The 24,824-nt window shown below is 41.9% G+C and overlaps 1 protein-coding gene across 6 annotated transcripts in view; it reads left to right on the forward strand.

The window, feature by feature from the left end:
• Nucleotides 1-1,086: 1,086 nt before the first annotated feature.
• Dclk2 (doublecortin like kinase 2) overlaps nt 1,087-24,824 on the forward strand; it is a 149,298-nt gene continuing 125,560 nt past the window's right edge. For 2 of the 6 annotated variants that reach the window (XM_047566926.1, XM_047566928.1), the window contains exons 1-2: nt 1,112-2,232; nt 23,561-23,895. In XM_047566926.1, the coding sequence (XP_047422882.1) occupies nt 1,812-2,232; nt 23,561-23,895 (756 nt within the window). In that variant the 5' untranslated portion in view covers nt 1,112-1,811. Of the gene's footprint in view, nt 2,233-23,560; nt 23,896-24,824 lie in introns of all 6 variants that reach the window. The other 4 variants (XM_047566929.1, XM_047566930.1, XR_007110540.1 and 1 more) reach the window with 3 other exon arrangements.

Here is a 24,824-nt window from a genome sequence, read left to right on the forward strand (position 1 = left end):
AAAAAACTACATTCAAGGCTCAGCTCTCTTCTGACTTCCCAGCACGTTCTTATCCTGGTTCTTGAAGTCATGTATGCCCAGGTGTGTCCCCAGCTGGAACTGAAAACTGGCAAGGCAGTGGCGGGAGTGGGATGGAGTGACTTCGAAGATGCTGAAGGTGGTTGTATGCGTTTCCTTCTTATCTTACTCACACTTTTCCAGGACTCTACTCATTCCAAGAAGAGTTTTTATGCCTTTCTACCCTAATGGTCAGTTTGGAATTCCGGTGGCAGGGCCACCGGAAGAACCGGAGTTCTGAATAACCTAAGGTTTTACGGGTCAGGTTGGGACCATGTTTGAGCTTCTTGTTTCTCCAATGGCAAAACCGAAATAACTAATCTTTGGAAACATGCTTTTACTGTTGACCGGTTACTACTAAAATAAGACTTTCAGTATGATGGGTGTTTACCAATATTAGATCTCTTCGAGAGAAGCTCAGATTGACGTAAAATACCCCTAATGTGCGTGAGTGGGGGATGGGTGCAGGGAACCTCCCTTTCCTGGGCTCCGGCATCCTCAGTGATGGAAACAATACCTAGCACATGGCATACTCTCAATAAATATTTGTTGATTGAATATGTCCCTCAGAATCCAGTAACTTTGATCACTCAGCCACTGAACCTGCCATATTAGCGAATCTGCAATGGGAAGTGAAGGCTGTTTTCTCAAAGAATTTTTAAATAAAGCAACAAATCTGTTGTTTGCAAAAAAAAATAATAATAAATCCTGTGCCCAAACTCAACGCTGTTTCGGATTTCTGTCCTGGTCTGGCCTCGCTTTCTCACTGGCAGGCGAGCTAGGGGATGTGCTCCCTGCCCTTGAATCTCCTTCCTTTGTAGTTTTTTTGGCCTGCGCGTTTACGCTTCCCAGGCGGAGGAGCGAGTGCCGCGGCTGCGCCCATTAGCGCGCTGCGCCGGGTAGTAGCTGTCAGGCGGGCGGGGCTGCCTAGGACCCAGGAGGAGCCGCTCCTCTCGCGCTGCATCGCCCCCGCGCCGGCCGGTCCGGCCCTCCCATCGGCTCCCCTCGCCCTCTCCCGGAGGTTTTGGCCTCCCTGAGGGGCAAGAAGCCCTCTCAGGCCCTGACAGCCGGCCAGCCGCGGATGCTTGCGGGTGGGCTGGGCCCGCCGCTGCGTGGGAGGAGGGCTGCATTATTTCCCGCTAGGGCCGGGCGCGGCGGGAGGAAGGGCCCTGCCCGCCCTCTGAGCCCCGGACGGCGCGCGCTGCGGAGCCGGCAGGGCCTGGGCGCGCACTTGGCGGCGGCGCGGCGTCCCCAGGCCGGGGCCGGGCGCTCTCCCACGCTCGCTCCCCTCCCCCTCCCCTTCCTTCCTTCCCCTGGGCGCTCCCAGGAGCGGTGGGCGGACGCGAGCCGCGGCGGGCGCCCGAGCTTTGTGTGCGCCCGCGGACCCCGGGCGAGCCTTGGGCGGCCCAACTTTGCCGCTCCTGACCGGCTCCCGAGCGGGAGTTGTGAGGCGTGGCCGGTGGAGGAGGCGCTTGGGGGGGCGTGGGACTCCCCAGCTGGCGGGAGGGACGGAGCAAGCCGCGCTGGACAATGAGCTGGGCAGCTCCAAGCTGCAGCCACTTTTAGGTGGGGGCGTGGGTCGGCCGGCGCCTCCGCGGCTCAGCAGCCTCACCTGCGAGGAGAGGGCGGGATGCCCGAGCCAGGTGTGCCGCTGCTTTAAGGCCCCGCGCAGCCGGACGTCCCTGCACCGCTGCTCGCATTGCCTCTAGGCTGCCTGGAACGGGTTTTTGAGGAAAGCTTTCTGAGCAGCCGCGATGGCCAGCACCAGGAGTATCGAGCTGGAGCACTTTGAGGAGCGGGACAAAAGGCCGAGGCCGGGGTCTCGGAGAGGGGCGCCCAGCTCCTCCGGGGGCAGCAGCAGCTCGGGCCCCAAGGGGAACGGGCTCATCCCCAGCCCGGCGCACAGCGCCCACTGCAGCTTTTACCGCACGCGGACCTTGCAGGCCCTCAGCTCGGAGAAGAAGGCCAAGAAGGCGCGTTTTTACCGGAATGGGGACCGCTACTTCAAAGGCCTGGTCTTTGCCATCTCCAGCGACCGTTTCCGGTCCTTCGATGCGCTCCTCATGGAGCTCACCCGCTCCTTGTCGGACAACGTGAACCTGCCCCAGGGCGTCCGCACCATCTACACCATCGACGGCAGCCGGAAGGTCACCAGCCTGGACGAGCTGCTGGAAGGTAGGCGGGACGGGCACCGCGCTGCAGGTGCGGCTGAGCGCGCTGGCAGGTGCAGCGGCCGCGGGCCAGAGCGCGCCCGCCCGCCCTGCGCAGAAGGGAGCCCGTGGGGCGCTTTCTAGGTGGCCGGGGGAACTGCATGCTTCTGCTTCCCTGTGGGCTGTGTGTATGGGGGTGGAGGGGACGCCCACACGTACTCTCTCCTTTTTAAGATACTTGTTTTTTTTTTAAAAAAAGAAAACAAAAAAAAAAATCATAATGATCAAAGGCAAAATTAGACGTTGGTGGCACCTCTTGAGATTGGTAACTTCTTTTTGTTCAAGTGCAAACTGTTTGAAAACATGGCTCTCCCTTGAGCTTGGGCAATCTCCCACTTAATAAACTCTTTAGCCCTTGGTGTGGACCCCAAGTGCAGGCACCTGTAGTGTTTTTATGCATGGCATCCTGTTGTGCTTGCCTTGCTCAGAAGCTAGACCGTGAAATGCTCTAGGTTGGTTTTCCTGGGTTGTCTTGTTGCAGAAGTCACTTGAGATCAAAAGGGTTGATCCTGGACAGAGGTCCCAACTTTAGCTACATCTTGGATCATGATGAGGTCTTTCTAAGGTAGAGATGCCTGGCTCCCACCCCTAGATATTCTGATGTCATTGGTTTGGGGTGTGGCTTGGGCATTTAGGATTTTGAAAACTCCCTTGGTGATTTTAATGAGCAGCCAAGACTGAGAACCACTGTGCTAAGGGTTTTCCACATTTAATTGATGAATCAAGGTCAGTCCCTCCTGCTTCCTCCCCTAATGAGAGTACCTAGCTGGAATGATAGAAGCTATTGGAATCAATAGTTGAGGCCTGTTATAAGTTAGTATACCAGGCATGACCACCATGCATCACTCAAAGGGACTTAGTTGGCTGTATGTTGGATCATTATTGAATTCCTACATTATTTTCTTTTTTTCTTTTCAGGGAGAAAAACTTTACTAGTAGTTGAGAACATGTTTGCAGTTGCAAACAGCACCAGAAAGATTAGGCCCAACCCAAGTATGTGCTGACTGCATATTTTCATGGAGTTAGTGCCCATGCATCTATCTTAATGCAGATGGCACATTCCCAGTAGTCATAGCAATTTTGGCTTGGTATAGGGAGGAAACTGATCATTGAGCCAGGTGTTTTCCTTATATTATCTCAGCATGCTAGTTTATTATGTTCTGAAGGCATTATCTCCACTTTACAGGTAAGGAAACTTAAGTTTCCTCTTTTAACAAGTTCCTTGTCTCATGTAGCCATATGTAGAGGTTGAGTTTCTTGCCCAGCATGGTGGCACTTGCCTGTAATCCCAGCAGCTTGGGAGGCTGAGGCAGGAGGATTGAGTTCAAAGTTAGCCTCAGCAACTTAGTGAGGCCCTAAGCAATTCAGCAAGACCCCATTTGTAAGTAAAATACAAAATAGGGCTGGGGATGTGGCTCAGTGGTTAAGCACCCCTGGGTTCAATCCCTGGTACCAAAAAAAGTTTCTCTCTTTAGGTGCTTTTATCAGAAGTTTTCCTTGCTCTGGCTGGAGGACAGTACTGCTGAAATTGTTTTCTTTGGTCTCTGTGTACATTCTCTTGGTCAGTAGTGTGTTCTGATTTTAAAGACTTTCAGAAGGAGGTGAAGATTTTTCTAGCAGTGTAAGTGAAATGAAGATGTAATAGCAAAAGGACTGTATCCCTTTCCTTAATCATGATAAGTACTTAAAAGCAACATTTGCCTAGATATTTCTAAACTGAGTACTTTTCTAATTGACCCAAGATCAGAGTTGCAGCCCTGTGGAAGGATCCAGACAATCAATGCCTATTGCTTAAGCACTTTGTTACTCACTTCTCGTTTAGATACTATTCCAGGTGTGTCTCAGGAGGGTCAACAATTTTGATATATCCTCTGATAATTTTAACAGTGTATTTACTACATAAAATTAAGGTTCTTCTAAGATGACTATGATAGAGATGATCAGAATGACTATTTTCTGCATTAATGAGAGTACAATTATATATGTAGTCTGTTGTCACTACAAAGGGGATGCTTGGCCCACTGGGTCTAATTCTTAAACTATAGTTTCAACCACAAATTCACAGTTAACAAATTTACTTCAAATCATTCATTTCCTAATATTTGGAAGGTGGGGATTTAGGAAAAACACTATGTACACTCCAAATTATACTATAATTCAATAAATAATGGTATTGTTATAACATAGTTGCAGAACAAATGTTTCTGTGGCTTTGCCCACTTGTTTCAAGCAGTTTTAATAAAATTACTGCAAAAGAAGAAACTATGGGCAGTCTGTTCTGTGGTTTTTTTTGGTAATAGAATTCTCCCTGACAATAGATCTAATTCTTGAGTTTCCCACAAGGTGGGTGAAATACCTCATAGTAATGCATTTTTCAAAAAATAACAATCATTGCTTAATATCCTTTCAGAATGCAAATAGCTTCAAGTTTTATTTAAAATCATGTGCTCAAAGGGTCAGATTGATCCTGTAGAAGAACCAATCAGATATCTGTGAAGTTATTTCGATCAGTAGAAGCAGGTCTGTAGTATTGCACATGTCTTCAAAATCGTTTTATTTTATTTAGTTAACTGGGGTTTTCTCCTACTTTGTCATATTTAATAAAGACTCATAGACAGTATTTTATGCCATTGTGTTCCTCTCTTCTCTGCATCTTCCATCCCATGAAACTTGTAGTCTAGGAGACACTTTTTTCCTAAATCCTCATCAGGGAATAGGAAGTGATGGCTCAAGACAGCAAATCTGGAGCCCTCAGAGTGCCATTGAACTCAAATGACAAAAGAAATTTGCATGACCCAGATTTTTTTTTCCTTCTGCCCTTGACCTTGAGCATCTTGGGAGACTAAAAGCTGTTCTAGTGTTCTAGCACTGCACTAAGCCATCAGGCACCTTCAGTTTATTGATTTCCCCACCCTCTTGCTGAATTAATTTTGCTGAATCGATGCTGTATGTTCCTGTAATCCTATTTATTCTTTACTACTGGATGGGGACCTCCTTTTATAGGAGGACTGAGACCCTCTAATTGTCAGTGTTGGGAAAATGAGTTGAGCTGTCTCCAGCTACAAACCTGCCTATCCTGGAGTAGTCTAAGAGCCAGCTGAGGGCATCTGAGGTTCTCTTATGCAGGGCTGAGTCAGAATTCCTGGTCTTGCTTCTGTTCCATGAGTTGTCTTCCCTTCTGAGCATTTTGGTTAGGTTTGGAAAATTTTGATGTCTTGAAGAGATAAAGGATACTAGAAACAATGCCTGTTTAAATCAAGTTTGCTGGGTTCCGCTAACTGGATTTGAGAAACTTCACCTCAATTCCCTGGCCTCGGTGTCCTTTTCAGTAGAATAAGAGGTTGGCAGATCCCCTTCCTAGGTTTGGTCCCTTTTGGTCTCATGGCATGTACCCTTTTCATACCTGAGCGGTAATTTACTGAGTGTCTGTTGGCCTGGGTCACCTTTCCCTGTCCAGAACCTGTCCTTCAGAAAACTGCAGATGCCCTATTACCAAGCTAGAGGAGGAGTTTGTGGCTCTGTAGAAGCATTTGCTAATAGCCAGAGTCACAGCTGCTTCTTGCTGTTTGTCACATTCCAAAGTAAAATGTCATGTTATTTCTACCTTTTATCCCTTAGTAAACAGTAGGTAAGCTGGATATTTGGCATGTGAGTTAATTTTGGTAATTTGAGGAGTGATAGTTTAGTTCCTTTATGAAGTTAACTTGAACATCTAAGAAAAATATGGTTCTAAAGTCAAGCACCTGAGGTTCTAGGCCAAACCTAGTTTATTGCACCTGTTTGGTGTCTTTAAAGACCCTCAAATACAGAGTTTGAGAGAGTTTTGAAGTAAAAATGACTGTATAAGAACCCACCACTTAGTTCCCCCTCCCACCAAAAGTGGATTTTTAAAAAATAATAAACTGTTTTTGGAACATTTGTGGTGAGCTGAGAAATTTAAACCCCAAGAAATATTTGCATAAGAAGTCAGTAGCTTCTGTGTGACAGTTTAACATTGAATCTTAGGTCTGCAAAGCCTTCTTTAAAAAAAAAAAAAAATCTTGTTCTTAGTTGTACATGATAGTAGAATGTATTTTGACATATCATTCATGGAGTATAATTTACCATTCTTGTGGTTGTACATGATGTGGAGTTACACTGGTCATGTATTCATATGTGAACATAGGAAAGTTATGTCCGATTCATTCTTTCCTATTCCCCCCTCCCCCACACTCCCCTGTCCAATCAGGTGAACCTCTCCCTTCCCCTCCCCACTCCATTGTGAGTCAGCATCCAGTGTGTCAGAAAACCTTTGGCCTTTGGGTTTGGGGATTGGCTTATTTCACTTAGCATGATAGTCTCCAGTTCCAACCAGTTACCAGTAAGTGCCATAATTTCATTCTTCTTTGTGGTGGAGTAATATTCCATTGTGTATATGTACCACATTTTCTTTATCTAGTCATCTATTGAAGGTTGGTTCTATAGCTTAGCTATTGTGAATTGAGCAGCTATAAACATTGATGTGACTGCATCACTGTAGTATGCAGATCTTAAGTCCTTTGGGTATAAACCGAGGAGTGGGATAGCTGGGTCAAATGGTGGTTCCATGCCAAGTTTTCTAAGGAATCTCCATACTGCTTTCCAGAGTGGCTGCACCCGTTTGCAGTCCCACCAGCAATGTATGAGTGTACCTTTTTCCCTACATCCTTGCCAACGCTTTTGTTACTGGTATTCTTGATAATTGCCATTCTGACTGGGGTGAGATGAAATCTCAGTGTAGTTTTAATTTGCATTTCTCTAATCTGCAAAGTCTTCTTTACCTGCCAGACTTCTGGATTACTCAAGGCCCTCTTTAAGTCTTCCCTCAGACTTCTGGGCAGTTGGTCCTAGAATACTTGCTAATTGAGAGCACACTGTGTGCCAGGCATTGCTCCTCTTGGAACTCACAATTTGGGGGAAGAGAGAAAATGACCCATAAACACACAGGGCAGTTTCAGATAAATGCTGTACACGAGGTGGTGACAAGGCAGGACAGGAGGGCCACCCTGGCTGGGAGATGTAGGAGGCTTGGGAGGAATGGACACTGCAGCCAGAGCCTGAGTTCCTCTACTTGTGCTATATTTCTTTTGTCATCTGTGCTTTGTAGTCTAATTAGTAATATTTTGGGTCTGAGGTTGGGGATCTTAGACACACTATCAATTCATTGATTAGATGGCTCAGAAAATAAATTTACCTTTAAGTCTCTTGGTGATCAAGGGATTGTATAAATTCAGCTTGAATGAGGTCCCTAGATATAGTATTTTTATCTAAACCAAAGATGAAGTAGTTGGAGCTAGGCACGATGATGCACACCTGTAACCCCAGCTACTCAGGAGACTGAAACAGGAGGATTGCAGGTTTGAGGCCAGCCTGGGCAACTTAAGGAGACCCTTTCTCAAAATTAAACAAAACAAACAAAAAAACTTGGGGGAGAAAAAGCTTCCCTTTGTTTAATCCCCAGTCCCTGCAGGGAGGGAGAGGTTAATAGTTGTGGAAAATCTGTGCTAACTCACCATTGTGGAGGGAACAACTCTTCATAATACAGTCTGCAGATCTCATTGTCTTCTTCATTTCCTTAAGAAAAATGAGATGTGCTTTAATACAGCTGCATAATCCCTTTCCAGAGGTAATAGGGAAAAGAAAATTTCATTTGAGGAGTAATTCTAAAGGGGGAAAAAGGGAGTATTTCAGGAAAGCATTTATGAGATTACAGCATGATACAGTGATACTTTGGAAATTACAAGACAAGATCAATATTTCATGAGATTTTAAGCTATGAAAATGGATATTTTATGGTCCTGTGATATGAAATGAAGAAAATTAGATTCTCTTGGACAGTGATTATCAAGCTGTGTTCTTCATTCTCCCATGGGGCCTGAAGGAATCTGGCTGGTCCTTTCCCCATCCCTACCCTCTTCTGCCCCATACTTGTTTTTGTCTGTTCTGGTGAGGTCAGCCACTACCTTAAGAATTCAGAGATCCTATCCAGCCAGATTCCTCTAGTCCCCATTCTCTTCTTCCCCGCAGTGCTACCTACTGTTTACTACCAGATATTTTGTGTGCAGTGATTGTGTGAGGTTCTGTACCCGTTTCTTACCTGATAGACTGAAGAAATGGGAGAATACTGGTTTGCTGAGACCAACTTATATATGTTTTATTACTCTGTAACATTAACATCTCAAAGTTACTAAAATAGCCTACAGTGATGACCTACTATGTTATCTTTTGTTTCTTAATCACTTGCAACCAAAATGTATCACAGTAGACAGACATATGATCCTTGTTCTCTTCTTTAGAATGTTTTACACACTTGAGAGTGCTTTAATTTTAACCTAATAACAATGTGATTCTTTATCATTCTGTGATTGACATTGTCTTTTCCAAAACCTTTGCTTAACTTCTTCAAGAAAAGAAAAAGGAGGTTGTAGAAACTCAGCCTGATTATGCTCAGGTTCATTAACCCTGTGGGGGAGAAATAACCCAATGTCTATTTGTGTTTTACTATTTTAGCAATCAAAGCCAGTAGCTAGAAAGTTCCACATGAATCCTAAAATGTCTTTAACCCTTAGCAGATCTTGATGTGCAGTGTGGGTCTTCTTAATAAATGATAGTGGTCTTTGGCATCTTACAACAAAATGAGTCCTTGTAACCTTTGGCCTCTATGCTGGGAACATTTGAAGTCACATAAGCCTTATTCTCCTTACAATTTTTTTTATTATTTGGTGCTGGGGGTTGATCCCAGGGCCTTGCTTGTGCTAAGCATGCACTCTGTCACTGAGCTTCTTGGCCAGACCTCTTCCTCCTCCTGTACAGCTGCATGGTAGACATTTTGAGCTAGTGAACATCCTTTCCTTTACTATTTTCTGTTCCCTCTCATCCCTTAAACATCATTACTTCTTTTTCTTGGACATACACCTGGTTTATGAATCCTTCATCACTGTCGCTGAGTCTTTTAAGTCAGTCTCATTAGTACTTGCTTAAAACTGGGGTCTGACCTTCCCTCTTAGAGTGAGATCGAGGGATGGAGGAGGAAAGTGTCACGCTGAGGTCCCCAGAAGTTGCTTTCATCGCTGGGACCAAAATGCCTGACATAAACAACTTAAAGGAGGAAAGAGGTATTTTGGCTCCGTTTTGGAGGTTTTAGTCCATGGTCAGCCAGCTGCATTGCTTTGGGTCTGAAGTGAGGCAGAACATCATGGTGGAAGGTCAAGGAGAGGGAAGCTGCTCAGCTCATGGCAGCCAGGATGTGGAGAGGGAAAGACCCCAGGGCAGGACTGTTCCCTCCCAGAAGTCCACTTAGCTTTCAAAGAATTAATCCACTGATGAGACCAGACCCCTCATGATCCAAGCCCCAAAGCCCCACTTCTGAACATTGCTGCAGTGGGTACCAAGCCTTCAACACAAGAGCCTTTGGGGTTCCAGATCCCAATCATAACAAGCTTTGTTGAGGAAAGTTTTACCTGTGTTTAAGTGAAAAGACTGACTCTATAACCCTGTATCAATCATGCACCAATTTGTTGGCAAATATTATTAGGTAGTCACATTTCAATTTGAAGATCTCTCTATCCTGTAGGTTGCAGTGTTTATATATATATATACATGCACATACATACATACATACACACGTGCATATGTATATATAATTGGTGCTAATTTGCATATTGGGGTTCAGTGTAACATTTCAATACATGTGTAGAATGTGTAATGGTCAGATCTGAGTTATTGGCATGTCTGTCACCTCCAACATTTATCATTTCTTTATGTTGGGCACTTTCAGAATCTTCACTAGCTATTTTGAAACATTCAATTAATTGCAAATCATTATCCTCCTGTGTTATAGAGTATTAGGTGTTATTCTTCCTATCCAACTAGAGATTGCAGTTGTTTCTCAAACTTTAGCAATGTTTGGGCCACTTAAAAAACCAGTCCTTGGGGGTGTAACTCCATGGTAGAGCATGTGCTTAGCTTGTGCAATTCTCTGGTTTCAGCATCCAGTGACCAACAGAAAACCCCAAAATTATACAAATCCCACATTTAAATAGCAGAATCCTGGTATCGCCTTGATTAATTTACATTGTCACTTAAATGTTTATAAATATAAAAGGTATGCTTACACACCAATACAGTCCAAATAAAGTGACACTGTAAAAACCAACAAAACTGTGTAACCAATAAAAACTTAAAATAGCAATATGAAGCTACAGGTACTGTTCAAACTAAATTGGTGTTCCCAGTGTGACGATAGTACTGGTGGTGTGCTGTATTTCAGAATGCTGTGTAATGAGTCAGTTTTACACTGTTAACAAGTCTTTATTCCTACAGAGTAAAATTATGTCCTCAGGCCTTAACTTGCTGTGAACTTGACTTTTACATACATTAAGATCACTTCTTCCTTATTAACTCCTGGTAAAGCTATACCCCTTGATACCCAAAGATTAGGGGCTTTGGACAGAGTGGAATGGCTGTATTTCATTTAGAAGCAGTTGTTGAGTTAGATGTTCCAGAATGGGGTGATTTAAAATGTTTTAAAAAATTTATCCTCAAAATAGGGCAAAATTAAAATTCCCATGGTGAACTCTGAGTACAAAATGTGCTTGGGTCAGCTGTGAGGAGCAAAGAGGCAGATCAGGGATCTCATCTCTAGACTCAAGCCTATCGAGAGATTGGAGACAGTTTCTTTTTTGTGGATAGGTGTTTGGTTTTCGCTTTTAGCACTTTTCTTTGGTCTCAGGTTAAACTTGTCCCAGATTACTCTGCTGAAACATGGATGTGTGGACATACACATTTCATATTTGCATGTTCGAAGTGGCTTCTATGCCCCTTTCTTGGTGGACTGTATCATGGACCGGAGTGCTGAATGTGACTTTAGGAGGTGATTTTGTTCAGCCTTTGTTTTCCGGTATGTTGAAGGAGCACATGTCTCAGATCAAAGGTCTCCTTTCATGTCCTCTGCAGGTGAGTGTGACAGCGAACATCAGAGACATGGCAAATGATGGAGTGAGCAATATCCAGGCCAGAACAGTTCATTTTGTGAGATTTCACTAGTTTTTAAATTTTGGCTACTGTGGCATTTGGTTAGGAAGCCCAGTTAAGTTGTTTGCCAAAACAGATGAATAAATCGGTCTTCTTTTTCCCCCACTCTGTGGTTTTCTTAGCCAGCTGGGCGTGGGAATTCATCTTGCTCTGGGTGGAGATATGCACATTGGAATATAATCCACCCAGTATCTCACAAATGTTGCACTTGAAACGCTTTGGACCATTTTGGAGATGCAGACATTCCCAAATTTATTTTCCTTGGTTACATTCTTTTGGAAGCAGTTTTTTCCTTAGTTTTGGAAGTTTGGAAAGCATTTAGATTCCTGAGATTTTGTTGTTATTAGATCCCAAGTATCTGCCCTAGTCCTCAAGTATCTACCCAGGTTTTCTTTCCTTTGTCTTGCCTTTTCTGCTTGACCTTATTTCTCTGTCTTTTTCTGTAGGCATGAAGAGTCTTTGCACTTCAGGTTTGTAAAAAGACTTTTCTTTCAGTGTTTGCTTCCACTCCAGGAGTTAGGTATAGTTTGCACCCAAATTTTGTGAAACTGAATTTCTGCCACAAATGTCAGGATCATTTATCATTTCAAATTAGTTAGTGGGGCTGGGGATATAGCTCAGTTGGTAAAGTGCTTGCCTTGCATGCACAGTGCCCTGGGTTCAATCCCCAGTACCCCCCCCAAAAAAAAATTAGTGATGTTGAGCAGCTAATGTAAATATTCAAATAAGTTAATGAGAGACTCTACAGTAACTGATAGAAAAGTAGGCTAATACTGCGGACATTGGAATTTCCTATATATAAGATTGCAGGTAGCCATTTGTCATTTCTAGCACTAGCTGCTTTTTTTTTTTTTTTTCTTTTAATTGGGGTAAGAAAGCTCAAAATGAGATCTACCCTCTTAACAGATTTTTACGTGTGTAATATAGTATCATTATCTGTAGGCACAGTGTGGTAGAACAGATCTCTAGAACTCACTCATCTTCATAACTGAAACTTTATACCTGTGGGACAGCAGCTCCCCATTCCCCCTCTGCTCAGCCCCTAGAAACCACCATTTTACTTTCCATTCTGAATTTGGTGCTGTGGATCTACTGTGAGTGGAACCATGGAGTATTCCCTACTGTATCTGGCTTATTCATCTAGTGTATGGCTTCAGGTTTATCCATGCTATTGCACATGGCAGGATTTCCTTTTGTTGAGGCTGAATGGTACTCTGTATGGTATTCTGTTGTTTGTATACATCACATTTTCTTTGTGTTCACCTATCTCTGGGCATCTTGGCCATTGTAAATAATGCTGCTACTATGAACATTGGGCTTACAAATACTTGAGTTTCTGCTTTCTTTCTTTTTTTTTTTTTTTTTTGTGTTAGGGATTGCACACAGGTGTGTTCTACCAGTGAGCTCCATCCCCAGCCCCTTATATATCTTCTTAAATTCTTTTTGAAACAGAATCTTGCTAAGTTGCTGAGGCTGACCTCCAACTTGTGTTCCTCCTCTCTCAGCCTCCCAAGTTGTTGGGATCACAGATGTGCACCACCATGCCTGACTGAGTCCCTGTTTTCACTTCTTTTGGATGTGTACCCATAAGTAGAATTGCTGGATTATAGGATAGTTATATTTTTAATTTTTGAGAACTCTATGCTGTTTTCCATAGCAGCTTTGCCATTTTACATTCCCACCAATGGTATAATAGGGTTTGGATTTCTCTGTATCCTCTGATACTTGTTACACTTCAGCCACTGCCCCCCACCCCCCACATGCTGGTCATCCTAATAGGAATGGCTTGATATATTATTGTGGTTTTATGTGCATTGGTGTGATAACTAGTGAAGTTCAATATCTTTTCATATACCTGTTGGTCATTTGCCTATTGTTTTTGGAGAAATGTCTGTTCAAATCCTTTGCTCATTTTTTAATTGGGTTATTTTTTAAAGTTTTTGCTATTTCTTATGTATATTTGGAGATTGAAGGATAAAAATCACATTTCAGTAGGTGTAGAATGCAGAAAAATGCTTGATAAAACTCTAATTTTTTATGATAAAAAATGCTAATAGACTAGATTTGAAGAAATTCATCTCAAAATAATAGACCATAAGAGCCCACAGTCAACATCATACTCAAAGGTGAAAAACCGTTTTTCCTCTAAGATTAGGAAAAAGGCAAGGATGCTCATTCTTGGCACTTAAATATTCAACATAGTGCTGGAGGTTATAGCAAGAGAAAGAAGTGTAAAACCATGCAAATCAGAAAGGAAGAAATAAAATTATCTGTTTGCAGATGACATGATTTTTATGTAGAAAACCCCAAAACATCACAAAAATTAAAATAGATGAATCCAGTAAAGCTACAGAATTCAAAATCAACATAAAAATGAGTTGTTTTTGTACACTAACATGAACTATCTAAAAAGAAAATTAAAGCAATCCCATGTGAAAACACATTAAAATTCTTAGAATTAAATTTACCAGGAAGGTGAAAGAGAATGAAAAACTACAAAACATTGTTTTCTTTCTTTTATCAAGGAAATGGAAAGACTTTCTGTGTTCATGAATTGAAAGACATATTGTTAAAATTTTCACCAAAGTGAAGTACAGAGTCAGTACAATTCCTATCAAAATCCCATTAGTCTAGAGAGAGAGAGGAGCAAAGCTAGAGCCCTCATACATCTGATTTGAAGATATATTGCAAAGATATGGTAATTAAGACAATGTAATATTGGCATAAAATCAGACAGACCATTGGAACAAAATAGGCATCCAAAATAGGCATCCAGAAACAAACCCACAAACACACAGCCAAGTGATCTTTAGTAAGAGTGTGAGAATACACAATAAGGAATGGCGGATTCTTCAACAAATGGCATTGAAAAAAAAAACTGCCCACATTCAAAAGAATGAAATTGCACTCTTACACTGTGCCAAAAAAAAAAAAAAAAGTTTCAGTAGATTGAAAATGTAAATATAAGACCTGAAACTATAAAACTCCTAGAAGAAAATACAGAGGAAAAACTTCATGTCATTGGGTGTGGCAATAATTTCTTGAATATAACCCCTCCCTCCAGCAAAGCATAAGCAATAAAAGCAAAAATAGACAAGTGGGACCACGTCACACTGAAAAGCTTGTCACAGCGAAGACGTGGAGTGAAAAGGCAACTACAGAATGGGAGAAAGTCCTTGCAGACCATACATTTGATGAGTGCTTAATAATCTGACAGGATCCTCACACATTGAGGAATTGCTGTGAAGTAGCTTTTGAAAACATGTATGTAAATATACACACACATTCTGTTGATTAAAAGGCACATTGCATTTATTAATCTACAAAATGCCCTGGATGCTTGATGTTCTAGTGGTCTGGAAAAAAAAAATAGTGGAAAAAGATATATAGGTACTAGGCATTTCTTATTCCTGTTAGCTTTCATAGATGCCTGTTTCCTAGGTTTTTTTATTTTTTATTTTTTTTTATTTATTTTTTTGTGGTACTGGGGATTGAACTGAGGGCCTTGTGCTTACGAGGAAAGCACTCTACCAGCTGAGCTATCTCCCCAGCCCCTGTTTCCTAGGTTTTTATCACTTTTTTTAAGGGGTGCTGGGGATCAAAACCAGGGCCTCGCTCATGCTAAGCACGCACACCCCAACCCCTCCTGTTGCCTTTTTTTGGGGGGCAGGGGGTGCCAGGGATTGAACTCGGACACTGAGCCACATCACCAGCCCTATTTTGTATTTTATTTAGAGACATGGACTCACTGAGTTGCTTAGTGCCACACTGTTGTTGAGGCTGACTTCCAACTCTCAGTCCTCCTGCCTCAGCCTCCTGAGCCACTGGGATTACAGGCATTCGCCACTGCACTTGGCTCCTATTGCCTTTTGACAATCCGACATGACCTTAGAGTGTCTCAGACCATGCAGGAGCTTCTCTAAGAGCTGGACCTGGAGCCTCCCAAGATCATTCTGTGTAAATAACTGTACTGTGCACACAGTTTAACTAGAAACAGTGCAAATCCTAATTGTGAATGTTTACCTTGGAAATAATGAAATTTCATCATTACTCTGACAAACATTTGTTTCATTTTGATACTAAGGGCCTGGTGCATGTTAGGCAAGTAATCTATCACTGTGCTGCATCCCCAGCCTGACAAATATCTTTTTAGAGCTTGTTGTATGCAAGGTACTATTTGCCAGGTGATAGTAATATGAAGAAGGTACAGTCTTTTGAAGGAACTTCCAGTCTAGGTTGTGGCTTTGTAACCAGAGATTGTTTTCAAAGTCGCCTGTGAAGCTAAAAAACCTTGCCCACGTGTTCAGGTCTCATTTTCCAGTGATTCTGTTTCAGTTGAACTGCGGTGAGGCTTGGGCATCTATGCTTATGCTGCAGAATCGGCTGCCTTTTTTAAAGAAATTCTCCATTAAGAACTGCTAGGAGACAAAGATAAAGAATGGCTCGTACACTTTTTTTATTTTAGTCATAGATAAAAAATGCTAATGAGAAATTAATATATTGTAAGCTCATTGTACAGAAGGACCCTCTAAGATGTGATATTAAAATTTTTATTTTAAATTATGAGATATAACATATACACAGTTCATAAAACAAATGCATAGCCCAGTGAATTAACACTTTTGTGATTACCAACCATGACAAGAAATAGAATTTTGCTGGCATCTGAGAAACTAGTCCTGTGTCCCTTCCCAGTTACAACTCTTTTCTCCCCCAAAATAACAGAAGCCTGACTCTTGCTTTTCTTTATATTTTTACCACTTATGAAGGCATCCCTAGTCAGCATATAGTTTTTTTATTTTGAATTCTATAGAAATAGCATATCACTGAATGTATTCATTTGTCACTTTTTGTTCACCATTGTTCTGTTAATCAGCTTTCTGTTGCTACAACAAAATACCTGAGACAATCTATTTATAAGGAGTAAAGGTTTATTTCACTCAGTTTTGGAGGTTTCAGTCCTTGGTTGATTGGCTTCATTTGGAACTCTGGTGAGGCAGTGCATCCTGGTGGAGAGTCATGGTGGATGGAGCAAAGCTGCTCACGTCATGGTGGCTGGGAAGTAAGAGAGAAAGGGGAAGGGTTCCAGTACCCCCTTCAAGGGCATACTACCAATGACCAGAAGGCCTCCCAAGTAGGCCCCACCTCTTAAAGGTTCCACTACCTCCCAATAGTACCAAGCTGGGAACTAAGCCTTGAACTCATGGACCTTTGGGGGACATTCTAGATCCAAATTTTAGCAGTTGTTTATAAAATTCATTCAAGTTGTTGCATATAACTTTGATTTGTTCGTTTTCATTACTATATGGTAGTCTATTAAATGACCACATACTCCTCCATATACATACATATATACACATATATATCTATGTATATATGAACGTATGTCAGTCTCCTTTCTCCTCCTGTTAGACATGTAGATTGACTGTCATTGGTTGTTAAGCAGTGCAGTACTTCTGTAAATGTGTGTATGTATTATGCCAATGTGCATGAATTTCTCCAGGTTTTTTTTCCTTGATCAAATTCTGGGTCACAGGATGTGTGTTGGTGACTAAGTGCTAGATAATGCCAACCTGCTTTGCCTAAGTGATTGCACCAATTTAAAATCCATTCAGTGTATGATAGTTCCTATTGCTTTATCTCCTTGCCAAGGACAGTAAATTTTGATGGTTAGTTAAAACAAACAAACAAAAAACAGTTTAGAAAAAAGAGGATGAAGGTTGCATGGAATAAATAGGTAGGAATAGGGATAAGAGGATTTGATAAGTTGGGAAGAAAATTTCAGATACATCAGTATGACACTGCTGTGGTTTGTCCCCACCAAAACTCATGTGCTCCCCAGTGCATTTGAGAGAGATGGTCAGGTTTTGAGGCACTACCCTCAGAGGAGATCCCGATGGTACACCTATTATCTCAACCACTTGGGAGTCTACGGTAGGAGGACCACAAAGTTTGAGGCCAGCCTGGGCAACATGGGGTGACCCTGCCTCAAAATAAAATGTAAAAAAGGTTGAGCATGTAATGCTTGTCTAGCATGTGTGAATCCTTGGGTTCACTTTTCAATACCACCAAAAATAGTGGGGGTGGGGGGAGCTCTGACCACGCAATGCCATCTGCCCTGTTGTGACAAAGCCATGAGGTCCTCCCCAGAGGCCAACTGGTTTGGACCACCCCGTGTTGGATTTTCAGCCTCCCAAAATATGAGCCAGATAAACCTTTTTTTTTTCTTTAAGAAGTTCTCAACCTCAAGTATCTTGTCATAGCAACCCACAATGGACTACAAGAGACACTAATTTAGGAATCTGTGGGAAGTGGTGGGAGATAAGGCTGGAAGTATGGGATGTGCTGAAGAGTTTGGTCTTTAAAAGGGCAGCGGCAAGACGAAGGACATCAGATCTACATTTTTAAAACTTGCTATGACAGCTTTGTGGAAGATGCATGGATGAGGCCTGGGTACAGGAAAAGAGTAAAGTGACTTGATTTCAGCAGGTGTTTTTACCAAAGTCAACAGGTTTGCCATTCTATTGAATGTGGGGAAAGGAGGTGGAGAAGTGGGAATCTTGGATTCTGCTTCAGTGACTGTATAGATGGTGATTTCATTCAGTAAGCTGGGGATTCAGAAAAGGAGTTTGAGGTCAGGGTGGCAATGAGCATGAAGTTAGTTTAGGCAAAGTAGCATGTGAAATACCCATAGATGACCTGGATAGAGACGTTTTATGATTTGAACTCATGAGAGAAAGGTCGAGGCAAGAGATGCCTTCATTATTTGAGTCTTCAGAATACAGGTGACCACTGAAGCCTGGGTCTGGATGCAACCGCCATGAGGGCTGCCTGGAGGGGCGAAGAGGAAGCACACTGTGCAGGTGTGGCCGTAGGGTTGAGAGTAAACTGGAGGAAACTGGATCACAGACAGGAAGGGAGTCAAGCCTGCTGTCCAGTCTCTTAGAAGATACCAGATCAAGTTAGGACATGCTTTGCATATGGCGGTCAGGAGGGAAATGCTTGGGGATCAGGTGAGCACTGTTGCAGCCAGAAGCTGCTGTGGTTTAAGAACCATTTCCATGGATGGAGATGGGGACAAAGTGGGAAATTGAGGTAAGTGCCAGTCTTTCCTGAGCAGTGCAGGCAAGCCAAAAGCACATCGGGCAGAGTGGGATGAGCTGAGAGAGGGGAGGGTTGCTTTGTTTAAGGTGAGAAATGCTTCTACAATCTGGTAGGGAGGGCTATCTAGCTAGGGGGAGAAGAATGGCCCCAAAGCCTCTCAGCATGAGGGGAGAGTCCTCCTAAAAAGGAGGAGAGCATCCCCATCACTGAGGAGCGGGAGGGGGTGGGATGAGTTGGCACAGATGGAAATGGTGAGGAGGATTTTCAGAGAGCAAGAAATTGGAGAAATTGTAGCTTTTAATAGCCTCTTGCCTCTTCAATAGGAAGCTCATTTGGTTGAGTAAGGATGAAAGTTAATAGCCTCCTACACGAATATCAAGGTTGTATTACATAACTGTAGAAGGTTTGTCAATGTGCTAAATATGAAGTAGAAATAGTGCAGGGTGTCTTTGAATGGATGTCAGTGGTAAGGAGCCATAGCCACACCACTGGAGGGAATCTTTTTTTTTTTTTTTTTTTTTTTTTTTTTTTAATGGTACTGGGGATTGGGTGCTCTACTACAGAGTTACATTCCCAGCCCTTTTCATTTTTGTTTTTGAGACAGGGTCTCCCTAAGTTACTTAGGGTCTCACTGAGTTGCTGAGGCTAGCCTCAAACTTGTAATCCTCCTGCCTCAACCTCCCAAGTTGCTGGAATTTCAGGCATGCATCATGGTGCTTGGCACTGGGGGAAGTCTTAAAGGATATTGAAGAAAGACTTTCTATTCTGTACCATATTTGAAAATATCTAGGTTACATAGACATTTTACACTTCTATTCGTCCTCTTTCAGTGCAGAAAGAAAACCCTCTGTATAGAGTATTGTCATGATCAAAATTTGTAAAATGATTTCTCCTCAATCTCTTAGGCAAAAAAGGAGAGGGAGAATGAAAAAAATGTATATGTGTATCTTAATTCTCTTCAGCCAAAGACTGTCGGGAACATGCGTATGGTCAACAAGTTGGGTTTATCACTCTTTGCAGTGAGCAATTTGTGTGTTAGAAGACACCGTGGGAAGAGGGCGTTAGACCTCTTGTGGGATTTAGGCCTGGCTTTGGTGACTTTAGGACGGGTCTGAGAAAGCAGGGTCAGGAGCAGGATCACGGTGTGATTGGATATCTACACATCTTATTTGTAGTGCAGGCGGACTAGGCCGAGGGAGAAGCTAGAAGTGGCGCCACTCCTTCAGTGGGAGAGGGGATGTTTGGTTTTGAGGGTTGCCTGGGGACCTTGTTTTTGCATCACTTTGTCTTAGTCACACAGTAACTCATTTGAATGCAGATACTCTGTGAGACGATGCCAAATGGAATAAAATGGCCCGTGTCATTCCAGTTTGTGGTAGCAAACAATAAAAATATAATACATTATAATATATATTACATATAATTTGTCTAGCTGTGAAAGGTCAGTTCCTGATGTCAGGAGCTGCTTCATTTTTTATATGTATATAAATATATACATATTTATATGTATATAAATTATAATTCACTTGTATCCTAGTCTGTCTCTAATTTTTAATCGTATTCATGTTTTGGTGAGTGTGTTGAAACACGTGTTGGCAAAGACTAACATTCTCCGGTAGAGCGCTGTGGTCTGGCTGTAGCTGGAGCCGGTCTCCCAGAGGTTCCCGCGTCAGATGCTTGCTCTTCACTGTGGCCATATTAAGAGGTGGTGGGGCAGAGGGAAGGTGGTGAGGTCACTGGGGGCACCACCTTCAGAAGAGGTTAATGTTGGATTTGTGGGGTTAGGTCCTGAGAGAATGAGTTCTTATAAAAGAACAAGACTGACTGGTTCCAGGTCTATGGTTTTCTTTCTTGCCATGTGATCTCTTCCACATGTACTGTCAGCATTGTGATGCCATCTGTCATGAGGCCCCCACCATAGCTGAGCAGAACTGGTGCCATGTTCTTGGACCTTCAGAAATAGGAGCTAAATAAACCCTTTCTTCATAAAGTCCCCTGTCTCAAGTATTTTGTTACAGCAGTGGAAAATGGACTAATATATAACGTTTTATCAGTCTGTCAAGACTCGTCACTTTAGGATGTACTTTTTCAGCTGTGTAAGTAGCATAAAAATCTTCTGCCATTTGGAAAACTTCACACTTCTGGGGAATGAGCAGAAAACAGAAGATTCTTGTTTTGATCCAGGTAGGACCGAGTGGTAGGCAGAGGTCAGAGAGGAGGAGCATTTTGAGGACTATTTAGAAGGTAGAGTGGACAGAATGTGATGTCAGAACATAGTAGGGAGGGAAGCCAGAGGCGGGAAGGATGACAGCTGGGTGTCCACCTGAGTCGTCTGAGTAGGAATGATGCTCCTCACCAGGCTGGGAGAAAGGGGAGAGCCACAGTTGGCAGGGGAGGAACTAATCTTCAGCAAGAATTCCTATAGTACCATGAACGTGGGAGGGGGGTGGACTGATTACTGTGTGTGTGTGTGTGTGTGTGTGTGTGTGTGTGTGTGTGTGTGCGTGTGTTGCTGGGGATTGAACCCAGGGCCTTGTGCATGTGAGGCAAGCACTCTACCAACTGAGCTATATCCCCAGCCCCTGGACTGATTACTTCTAATCAATTTTATGGGTGCCTCGTATCTAACAATGTTCATTTATTCCATTCACATTTACTTATTATTCATTAACATCTTAACTTTTTTTGTTAGCATATTCTCTCCCTGTAGGCAAATCTATGTCATTGACAAAATTATGCTCAGAAGATTGCTGAACTAGGTAGGGACATAAGGGAAGCTGGTTTAGTTCTCCTGGTGGCTGTTGTTGTAACAACTGTACCTTAGGAATTTATGTGCCATTATATAAAAGCACAGGACTGGCCCGGATGCCATGCCCTGACCCTGAAAGGCATGAGAACTGGTGTGTGGTAGGCACTCGGTGCACATTGTGAGGAGTGTGGGCTTAACTAAAGAAGAGCTGTTTGTGTCTGCTATGGTGCAGGAAGTGGTGAGGGTGTATTTTTTAGGTATTGGCCACCTAATTTTATAATGTATTATAAAGCTGACCTGTAAGTTTTTTAACTGATTCTTTAGTTATACATAACATTAGGATACACTTTGACATAATCACAAAAGCATGAAATATAATTTGTTCATATTCACTCCTCATCTCTTCTCCCTCCCTGTAACAGAAGTAACATGAAGGAAGACGAGGGAGAGGGAAGGGTTCACATTTATCCAGAGCCGTGCACGGTGAAAGCGTTTCCTTTACCTGTTTTAATTCTGAACCCACATAAGGAAACTGAATTCAGAAACATTTAAAAATCAGCTCTCCAGATTGACATGTCAGCTGTGCAGGGACTGGTTGATCAAGGAAATTTGATATATTGAATTTGTTCTCATTTTGTTTCACTTTACCACTGTGTTTTCTCTTTAAAAATTGGAAAACACTTTACCCCAGCTGACTGATGTTTCCCTGCTCTCGAAAAGAGAAATTGCTAAGATTCCTTTTATTTTTCCATCTTATATTTCGTATCAAGAACATACAGTGAAATTTTTATCCTATATAAAATAGTAAGAGAAGAGTTTTGCCTGCCCAGCACTAGGGATGGAGCCCAGGGCCTTGTACATGCTAGGCCAGCACTGTCACTGAGCTCCATCGCCAGGCCTGGTCAGGGCTGTTTGTCCCAGTTTTTCCACATTAATGCATACATGTGATAGAGTTTTATTAAGTGATCCCTATTTTTTAAATTATATGCCATTTGCTCAGATGATCATACTGTGAAAAATAATTTAAATGACTCTGTAGAGGTGAAAAATCTTTAAATGGTGGAGGTTGGACTAGATTTCAGAGTAGTGGTATAGAAATGTTAAGTCCCATGATTGGTTCCCTAGTTATCTTGGGCAGTGTCATAATTATACCTTTAAATAAAAGACATTGCTTTTCTTTTTAAATCTTCCTCATATGCCTGATCTGTTACTGAATTATTCATGTGCCTTTGGGAGTTTCTAAAGTTCTCCATTAATCAGGATTTTAAGGACATTATGATAATAGTTAAATATGATACTGATACTAATAGGTTTTCCTCAGGAATTCTTTCACTATTTTGGTTTTTGTTTTAAGCATTCATAACATTTAAGGCTCATATAAAATTAAGAGTGAGTCTACTAATACTTAATATGTGAAAAATAATGAATTATTTTAAAATTATATCTTAGAGAAAATCTTGTTATATTTAATCCTCTTGTGTGTCAAAAAGTCAAGACTCAAAACACTGAGTGATTTTCGAGTTTCCTGAAAAAAAATTATGGCATCTTGATATACAGTTTTGGACATTTTGAAAATTTAAAAATTAGTAAACACTGATAAACCAACTGGCAAGTAGAATGACATTTGTGTTATACTTAATAGATTTAAGCAGAAGTTTTCATAAATAAAGAACATTTGACTACTTAATAGTCTCTTCTATTTAAGTAGGTATGGAAAAGGTTGTCTATTTAAACTTACAAGTTATTTTAAATTTATATTCCTAAGAACATATACATATATATATATGAGATGTTTCTTTGAGCTGCAAAAAGTTTTCCTTCAGTTTTGTGATGCTTCACTAATAAATGATCCTATAATGATTTAGTCAGCTGTGTGTAGACATAGTGATTGCCATTTGGACTGAAACTATAATTGGAAGAAAGAAAATAGTTTTTATTTATTGGAACATTATTTTGTGATATTTCTACCAGAATGAGATTTAAAACAATAAGAAGCTAGTTAACAGGCTCTGGAAACTAGGAAATGCTTTAGAATTCAGCCAGGTGAGCTGTTTCACCTTGTAGCTAATGATACTGAGAGTCAAAGTGTGCAGAAATGAATGATCCAAGGCGACATGTTTGGTCCAGATAGTAGATCTCACTCTGACTTCTTGGACTAGTGCTTTTCACCGTACAATCCACCTTGATTCTCTGAAAGCTGATCAGATACCCTTGAAACAAAAGCGGGTGGGAGAGTGCCCAAGGAAGAGGGCATGGCACATCCTCTGTGGTGAACCTAAGCTCAGGAGTTCAGATCACGGGTTTCCAGCAGCTGTTCCTCACATCCACCCCCTCAATGTGCCTGTGGTGGGGATAATCGGTGCTAATGAAATTAATTTTTGCTTTTTAGGTGAGAGTTACGTGTGTGCATCCAACGAACCTTTTCGTAAAGTTGATTACACCAAAAATATTAATCCGAACTGGTCTGTGAACATCAAAGGTGGGACGTCCCGTACCTTGGCCACCACTGCCTCTGTGAAAAGTGAAGTCAAAGAAAGTAAAGATTTCATCAAACCCAAGTTAGTGACTGTGATTCGAAGCGGAGTGAAGCCTAGAAAAGCCGTGCGGATCCTTCTGAATAAAAAGACTGCTCATTCCTTTGAACAGGTCTTGACTGATATCACCGAAGCCATTAAGCTAGACTCAGGAGTGGTCAAGAGACTCTGCACCCTGGATGGAAAGCAGGTGAGACGCTTCCTGCCTCCACTTTTCTTTTAAACTCCCTATACCTTGTCAGTTTTATATTCAACAACAAAAATGGAGTACTCTGCTGGAAATAATTTTAGTAGTCCTGCTCGTATGTATGTGTGCACGTCCATATGTGTAAGTGGCTCACAGCTCTCTGGGTATCTCAAATGTGCATAGAGAAAACTCCAGCATATGCTGCTTCTGGCTAGTGGAAAGGAAAATGTAGATTTCTGAGGTGTAAGTTGAGGAAGGGATCCTGTGAATAACAACTGTTCTTTAGTAAAGCCCTGTTGGCTTGTGTGTCAAAGAAGTTGAAACTGAAGGTAATTAACATATTGATAAAAGCCTCTTCTGGGGCTGGGGTTGTGGCTCAGTGACAATGTGCCCTCTTTAGCATGTGTGAGGCACCACATAAAAATAAATAAATAAAATAAAGGCATTTTGTCCATCTTCAACTAAAAAATATATTTTTTAAAAGTCTCTTTTTAAAAAAATTTTTTAGTTGTCAATGGACCTTTTATTTATTTGTTTATATGCGGTGCTGAGAATTCAGTGCCTCACACGTGCGAGGCAGGTGTGCTACCACTGAGCTGCAACCCCAGCCCTGAAAAGCATCTTCTCCTGTATGTTTAGCAGAGAAAATGCATTACAAAAGAAGGTACTTTTATAGGGAATGTTCATTGAGTTTCATAGGAAACAATGGAGGCAATTGCATTCTGGAAAAAAGAACACTAATTGCCCAGGAAAATGCAAGTCAAATTGTGTTAACGATTTATCAGGGAATCTAATGAACTAAAAAACCTGGGCACATTGGGAGGACACGTGAATAATAATTACACCAATGTTGCACTTTGCCACAAACTGATTTATCTTTTCTGAAAAAAATTGTGGCTTCCCCAATTTCCATAAAGTTAAATACTTTGTGT

Source organism: Sciurus carolinensis, chromosome 10, assembly GCF_902686445.1.
Source record: "Sciurus carolinensis chromosome 10, mSciCar1.2, whole genome shotgun sequence".
Classification (NCBI taxonomy): domain Eukaryota; kingdom Metazoa; phylum Chordata; class Mammalia; order Rodentia; family Sciuridae; genus Sciurus; species Sciurus carolinensis.